Source organism: Triticum aestivum, chromosome 3D (assembly GCF_018294505.1).
Source record: "Triticum aestivum cultivar Chinese Spring chromosome 3D, IWGSC CS RefSeq v2.1, whole genome shotgun sequence".
Lineage (NCBI taxonomy): Eukaryota > Viridiplantae > Streptophyta > Magnoliopsida > Poales > Poaceae > Triticum > Triticum aestivum.
The window spans coordinates 606,954,731-606,963,563 of NC_057802.1; the positions used below are offsets into that span (position 1 = coordinate 606,954,731).

Below are 8,833 nucleotides of genomic sequence, written 5' to 3' on the forward strand. Positions count from 1 at the left end.
AGGAGTAGTGGTACAACCTGTTTTGTCCTCCAGCAGCACCGGCTGGTGGAGGGCCAAATCTACGGCGAACACGCAAGCAAGGAGGCCATGGCCGCCATGGTCGAGCGAAACCCGAACTTCGTCGTGGAGCAGCGGGCGCTCTACGAGGCCGCATGTGCTGAAGCCACCACTCGCAACGCAGAGGCGGTGCAGCAAATGCGGCCACACATGCGTCGACGCTGGCGGCGCGGGTGATCGAGTATGAGAACGCCACCAACTGCGTGTCCTACACGCCGTCGTCCAACTTTCAGGGGCGCATGTGGTAGGGGACAGTGATGGACCGTCCATGTCCATCATCAACCTCATGTCCACCGGCACCAGCGACAGACAGGTCGCAGACTCCTCCGAGGATGAGTAGGGCATGGGAGGCGGCAAGGCATTGTGTCCCAAGAGGGCCGGTCCGTCTCCCATGTTCTACTCTTCCTTGTGGACCATCACACCTTCACTTCAGGGGTCTTGAACCCCACCACTCATGAAGACGGCAGATGGAGGACGTTGTTGCTGATGCGAAATATAAAGGAAGTGGCGGTACAACTTTGCAATGAAGCCGCTATAACTTGCCAAAGAACTAGGCCTTAGATTGTGTATTTGATGTTATTTTCTTGTTTTTCTATCTCTAATCACGGAACATACGATCTTTTTTGTTATTTTTGATATACACAAAGAAATATATCCTTTGTGAAGTATACATGGTGATCTGGTTTCTTGTAGGATTCAACAAAGAGCTGCGTGCTTGTAGATGAAGGAGGAGAATATTTATTTTCTTTTGGAGAAAATGCAGCCAAAGAACATCTTATAACTGAAATCTACTAAGTAAAACACAATACAATGGAAAGACAGCAAGACACAGAATAATCACAAAAAATTTACATAAAAAATCACATCATCCGTATTCTATAAGAGGACGGATAGGATTTGCCTCCGTTGTCATGGCGAATAGGATATGCCTCCGTCTCCTTTTTTTTTTTCTTTTTTTCCCCGCAAAACAAAAGAGGGAGGCAAATCCTATTCACCACACTTTGTGCGAAGGAATGTCGGCGCGGCAAGGTTCTCTAACTTGGTTCCTCGGTTTTAGGAACAGTCCGGTAGGTTCCAGTCCATTTTGGCCGGTTTCGTTGTTTCCTTTACTTGGTTTTTTCTGGGGTTTTTCCGTATTTCCTTTCTTTTCGTTTATTGTTTTTCTTTTTTTATTAACACAGAAATTTCAAAAATAGTCATGATCATATAAAAAAATGTTCACAATTCCGAAAACAATGTTTGAGTTTTTCATGAAATGTTTGGAAATTGCAAAAAATGTTCATATTTTCAACACCAACTCGCAAATTAAAATAAAATGTCCGTGTTTTAAAGAATCAATAATTTAAAAATCATGTTTCCGAAAATGTTTGCACATCTGTGTTTTAAACAAATATTCAAATTTGAAAAAATTAAAATACTGATCCACCTTTTAAAAAAATCATTTTTAAAAAAATGCCTTCAAACAATGTTCACAAATTTGAAAAAATACTTGTGTTTTTAAAAAGTTTAGATTTTCAAAAAGTACTCCACTTTATAAAAAATGTTTGAGTTTTCAAAAGATATTCTAAATTTTGGAAAACTGTTCGCCTGTTTTAGAAATGTTCAAAACATTTATAAAAATCAAATCACACGTTTTAACTATATTTTTCATGTTTTAAAAAATGAAATAGAAAAGTTAAAAATCTGGGACCTACACCTCTTGCGTCAGCTCGCCACTTACAGTGCAACGCAATAGGCTGGCCCAGTCGGGGTTCCCTTATGCGAAAGGGTTGCAATTTGATGCAGTAAACTTCGTATAAGAGCTCTTATCAAGAAGAACGCATATACCTCTTTTTTTTAACACAGTACAGACGCAAACACTTATACATACGCGCATACACTCACTCTGTGAGCGCACACACGCACACCCTACCCCTATGAACACCTTCAAGAAACTGAGCCGGCATATCATCTTGAGATTTACGAAGTCACCATAGGCGCCTCGTCATCAACGGGAAGTCTCCTCCCACTGAAAACACATCGCCGGAAATTCCGAATAAATCCAGGAATAATGCGAGCACCAGGACTTGAACCTTGGTGGGCTGGGATACCGCTGTCCATCTAACCATCCAACGACAGGTTGGTTTGCATGTAACTCTCTTGTTGTGAGGTATACGGTTTCCGAAATCACTAATTAAGGAGTACTTCTTCCAAAAGGTCACTTCCATCATCATGTGCGCCAGTTGCCGTAACCTGCGTGTTTTCTCTTCTTTCATAGGTTCGTCTATTCAAAACATTTTATCTTTTAAACCATGCTTCCAAATTCCGATCTACTTACACGTTAGATTTCTTGCATTGAGATCTTTGAAACAAGATCCCATGTTAAATATTTTTTGATGAATTTTTTTGTGAAAAAACTGGGAAAACCTGGACGAAGAAACACGAGCTGGAAGCACGAGATTTTTTCCCATTTTTTTCACTTTTCGAGAGGCATAGTTGTGCCTCTCGCGGAAGCAAATCTGTCCCTCCACGAGAAGCAAATCTATGCCTCTCTCAGAAGCAAAAAAAAAGTTTTTTTCCTTTCCGAGAAGCACAATTGTACCTCTCGCAAAAGTAAACATGTGCCCCCACGAGGAGCGAATCTGTGACTCTCACGGAAGCAAAAGAAAATGTTTTTTTCCTTTTCTGAGTGCCTCTCCCGAGAGCAAATCTATGCCTCCACGAGAAGCAAATTTGTGCCTCTCACAGAAGCAAAAGAATGAAAACATGTTTCCCCCCCTTTTCGAGAGGCAAATTGTGCTTCTGGTGGAGCAAAATTGTGCCTCCACGAGAAGCAAATCTGTGCCTCTCGCCGAAGCAAAAAAAAATTCAAAAAATAAATTTTGTTTTTTTTCAAAACCTTGAAAAAATAGGGCAAAAACCAAAAATACCCCCAAAAAGTGTAAAACCCAAAAAACACGTACAGAAAAAATACTGAGGGAGCACCCAGCATGCGACACGTGGCTGTGGCTGAGAGCACGTGGCGGCGGCTGGCAGCACGCCGTGTGACGCGCCCTTAGCCCACCAAAGGCTCCCGCAAAGGGGTATTGGTTAGTTAGTTCCTCCCTAAGTTTGCTCGCGTCGAGCACCCCCTAAATGGGCTGGCACATCGTGGGAGGAGCGATGTGTCTTCTAGCGGCCGTCTTTTTTTTGTATTACTTTTACTTATATTTATGATGTGGGAAAAAATTAAATAATTTCTGAAAAACTTTCATCGTTGAAAATATGCTACTCCCTCCATCCATATATATAGGACTTAACGTGTTTTCGAGATTGTCTTTGACTATTGATAAGATTAATACTACATGAGATATATAATGTAAAAATTATATCATTGGAAGCTCGTTTCACGTACGAATATGATGGTATGCTTTGTGTAACTTGCATGTCATATATTATTGATCTAAGATGTGGTCAAAGTTAGTCTCGAAAAATGCATTAGGCCCATTAAAGATGGATAGAGGGAGTAACATGTTACGAAAAAACTCAATACAGCTTCATAAAAAAATTAATGTTCAAAAAGTTCATGCCATTTATAAAAAATTCCCATCATTACAAAAGAAAATGTATGTGACATTTAAAGAAAATCTTTAGAGGAAGCTCTTAAATTCAATCTAGATTTTGGGTTTCTATGTTACGGCTTGTGGTTGGGTGGACAAATAGTTCCATTTTATAGTTAGATGTCAGATTTATTCCAATGAAGTAAACACTTGATGGTAACTTTTTTATGAATTTCAAGAAGTTTGACAGAAAGTTTTACTGTTGACCTTTGGGGGGGGAGGGTGTTTGGGCTTCCAAATTGAATTGAAATTAAAATTTTGCTCCTAATTCGGGAAATGCATGTGATGATTCTAACAAATTAAACAGACAAATATGTCACAATGGCCTGTTTTGTGGGCTAGGCTCAAATCGTAGCCAATGGAAGAACATGTTGAAACGTTTGATGGCTGTCAAAGGAGATTTCAAATTTGAACCGTTTCATTTTCAAATTCAAAAAATAGCAGACATAAAAAAGTGAAACTTTAGTGTTAGTATATGTCATCCTCGAAGAACAAAGTTTACAAGGTCAACGCTCTGTTACAGTACGAATAGAAACTATCAAATTTATGTGTCTAATAGGAGATCTGCTTCTCACATGAGGACTTTGTACCTGCCCAAACCCTCCCATTAGAAACACGTCCATACATCGTAAGTATGGAAATTTCATTTACGGGGACAAACCCAAGCAATTATCCATGATCAACTAAAATATTAGAGTGTGTCCCTCAAATTTTGTATTCATGTAACTTTTTTCATATGCTCATTGCCTTGATGGGATTGATGAACTACTCACCACATTAAAAACTTGAATGTATGTGAACTCCCAATGATTATGTAAATGTCCAACTCGAGAAGTATATTGAAAATTTATTGTAGTTTGTAGAGTACATTCTCAGACTAAATTACCTGGTCCACCATAGTACATATGCATACCATGATTATCAACTACATAACCATCAATACTATATTTCATTTTATCACTAGTTCCAAGAAGGTCTTTGTGTCTATTTGGAGTGACAAGCTTGTTGTTGATGTCAGCAATCTGGATGTTTCTCATAAAAGCTGCTTTTCCATACCCTTCAGCGGCAAAATGCCCACTACCTATTTGTGGGGAGTCTGATGAAGCTGTTGGGCCCTGAACAAAACCACACCAGTATGAGAAAATTCCTTTATCTTTAATGTGAGAGAAGAGTGAACTTGGCCAATATCCAATCGGTGTCTTTTCTTCACCATACATCAGCCACCAATTCGCCGTTTTGGGGTCCTAAGGAAAATCAAAATGCATGGAAGATTACTGAACACATACAAGGACATAAAATCCTCAATGCTATTATGCTAAATATCTAGTGTGCTTGCAATTGTTTCTGTTCCTCTGAAGATATATAGGATGCATTCTTCTCGTGACATTTTCCCATACTAAGTGATGTACATCAAGACAATGCGTATGTGAATCTCCTTGAAGATCAAATGGTCTCCATCATTGGAAGTGCTTATTGAATATGTGTTATTTTAATGGTAAGGTGACTGGTAATTTTATTTTAGGCCATGTTCTTGATAATTTGTCAAATCTCTGTCAAATGATAGTATGTGCGTATTGGAACACTACAAATAAAAGAAATGTGGCATTCCAAAATTACACAATTGATATCATATGGAGCTACCTACATTTGTTGTGTGATCAACTAATTCATGTAAGTACAAATTTCCACATGCACCCCCTGTAAATTATATGTAGAAAACCATAAATTGCATTGAGAAAAAGAGTACCTTGAAAATGTAAATGTCTATCACATATTGTGGTCCATTGTAGACTGAAACCGGAAGTACTCTTCCTCCAAGACCAACACGGTGACTAACTTGCACAAAACCAGGACATACGTGATCGTAGCAGGGCTTGTGTAGTTTGCCATCGCGCTATTATCCAAGTTCGTCCAAAGATAGAAAGAAAGTATATCAATTTATATTAATTTGTACTTTATAATATAATGTGTATGATAGTAAATATTATTAATTACCCAAACAACATGAAACCTCGCAAAGCTATCACCAGTGATGCTTGGAGCTACCGAATAACAAGCACCTACACCTTCTTCGTGACCCTTTGGTCCATTATCAATTAGTATTGATTGACTAATATCCTTGCTATCTTTCTTCACCTTTGTCTCATACACATTTATTGTAGCTCGTACCCCATACAAATCATCTGAATATCTAATTCCTGCCATCTACAAAAAAAAATGTTCGTCAATGTGATAACTATATTAACCACATCAGTACAAGTCCAATACCTTATAACGACAATGACAATAACTTAATGGTGTCAACTTGGAGTTAGAGAGACGAATGCATATCGAACGCTTCAAGAAAGTCTTGGACTAACATGGTGAAAATATGGAATTACTACACATACAATTGAAGAACATTGACACGAATTAGAGAAACTCAATTCGATTCATCATATCTGCGGTCCCCAAAATGGTTTAGAATGCCATCCATCGTTTTTCGGAGGTTCCGAAAGCTGTGCGCAAACACATAGTCACCAAAAATGTGTCTCCATAATTGTTTTTATTCTTTATTGTTTTTCGGCAAGTTCCACATGAACTTAATTGCTAATTTGCAAAATAGATTTCATTCATATATAACATGGTGGAAAATGAGTCACACCACGACTTTGTACATATAGGATATTAATAACTAATTAAGGGGCACTTTTCCTATTAGGGCACACTGATGTGCCATTGGCATGGGAGCAGAAGAGAGAGGAAGAAGTAGCTGAAACCCCCCCTCGCAACGGCTGGGTTTGGAGTGACGCATATGGTGACTTTCCTAGATTGTTATTTTGTACGTTGTTCCACATAATAGTTGTTATTATTGTGATCGACCACATATGGCGAGTATTCTATACATGCTCTTACTATTTAGTTGAAAAAACTATCTGATGAATTCTATATTTACTCCTCGAATTTCTACTTTTTAGGACCTTTATGTTTGTGTGTGTGTGTATGCACAGCAACGGGGCCACAATTAAAGCAAACTCTGGGACAGGTTCTTTGGCAACATGCAAAGTTTGGCCCTTATAACTTCCTACAAATACCATAAAAATTCCACATGCACAATGCATATAAAAATAAAAATTACCTAATGCAGAAATTGCCACCATAGCATTAACTTGGTAGCAGGTCGGCTAGTACGGGATGTGACACTGGAGCAGCTTTGCGGTGAAGGGGAATGACTGGTTGGCTCACTGCAAGGGTAGTGGGTAGCTGAGAAAGCATTGGGGGATGGTGGGCCACATGGTCGCCGAGTTGGGAGCTAGTTTGGGACACAGTTGTCGATTGGAAGGGATTTAGGTAGCTAGCTTTGATTCTTCGGATGCCTGGGCTATGATAGGCTACTGGGCTGAACCACGGGCCCAGTAAACAATGCATACATGTAATAGTAAAAATATCCAACTCCTCGGGCCTAGGCCTGGGTGCATGGGGTGTGGTTCCATCATTGTGTATGTATTAATACAAACACATGCTCGTGTGTGTGTGTATTCTAAATTTCTGTGCTATGAAATTGACTATTCCACACTCTGAAACAAATAATTCACCTTACAACCTTCATTGTGTTATTAAACATTATCATTCAAATTAAAAAGACTTTGCATTGGAATTATCTTTGAGAATTTTACTTGGCTATTTTCCACGACTGTATTCAACTATATTGTACATTTTCTAGGCAAACAACAACTTCTTGTTAGTTGTGCCATTACTATGATAACTAGATCATTATGACAAGCAAAAAACAAAAATGAAAACTCACCTCTAGTTGTTCATCCTTGTTAATCACTTGCTCGGTAATATATGATGCTATATGTCCCATTCTATTATTACGTAGAATTGGAACCATCCCTTTCGCGCATCCGACAATAGACAGATGTGCTTGTAAAACACCATTTGAGGAGGGAGATTTTATACTTTCTTCAACCGGTACCGAACTTGGTTCCATCTGTTTCATAATAAAACTTTATTACCAGCACACAATCACATATACAAAAAAATGTGTAGCTTAATCCATTTCTAATGGAGCACGCATATCATAAGTTTTATTTATTTCACTCTGACATCCATTGTTTGAAGAAATATACTTAAATAATAGATAAAAATTATGATTTGAATCTAAAGGGAGTAAAACAAACTATGCTATGAAATTCATGTATATGTGGCAACATTCATTATGTCTTCAGTCATGAATCGACGTCCATTTTAGCCACATAATATTTGTAACTCATGTCTTGATGAATGTAATTTACCTGAATTTTGTGATATTTCAATAATGGGTGATCCAAAGTCGGTTGGACACTCACATCGATGCAATCATATACATCTCCACCTTCCATCTAGTTTTATGTTCATCTGCTTGCTAGCCACTGAAAACCGATGCTATATATATATATATATATATATATATATATATATATATATATATATATATATATATATATATATATATATAATATGATGTGCAATTGTTCTTACCATGATGGTTTTATTAACTTTTCGATGGGCAAGGATCTCTTTGTTGGTCTCCCTTTGCATTGTAGCTATATCTATTCCCCTGGTTACTAGAACAAGATATGAGAGTAGAAGGAGCGCTCTAATAGCTTGCCTTTCTTACATTTTGGAAACCTTGAATGGTCAATTTTCGTACTGCATATCAACTATATTTATAGGCTTTCTGGCATATCAATAGTTTAATGGTTGCCATTCATTGAATTAATGCCCCAAAGATCATATTTTTATATGTATGTACAACCATATTATTAATGTCAAAGGATCAAGTTATGTATCTCAATATATCATTCACAATTATTTCATAAATCTTAGATTGTTAATGCCATACAGACAATATGAAGTATTTAATGCAGAGAAATATCCATAACTATCCATTGTATTTAATCCGGATATGCAAATGTGATCCATCTAGCTCTCTCAGGCCCTCAACACTTCTTTTTATGCAATCAAGCGTGACGTAGGGATGGCAAAACTGGCGAGTTTGGAGGATATATGGCCACATATCCATGAGCCTATCGATTACCCACCCGTGAAAGTATCCATGGGCCACAGATGACGTCCACACCTGCACCACTAGATATCCAGATGTACATGGATAATCATATCCATGTAAAACCAACAACAATTGTACATGCAACAAACAATGATGGTAATAAAAA

General features: G+C 38.0%; 1 protein-coding gene across 1 annotated transcript; it reads right to left on the reverse strand.

Annotated features, from left to right (window-relative positions):
* Positions 1 to 4,507: 4,507 nt before the first annotated feature.
* On the reverse strand, positions 4,508 to 5,840 carry LOC123076663 (uncharacterized). Its single transcript, XM_044498792.1, has 3 exons — positions 5,631 to 5,840; positions 5,383 to 5,529; positions 4,508 to 4,879 (listed from the first exon to the last, which is right to left on the reverse strand). Exons 1-3 carry the CDS (start codon positions 5,838 to 5,840, stop codon positions 4,508 to 4,510), a joined length of 729 nt encoding a protein of 242 aa, XP_044354727.1.
* Positions 5,841 to 8,833: the final 2,993 nt, after the last annotated feature.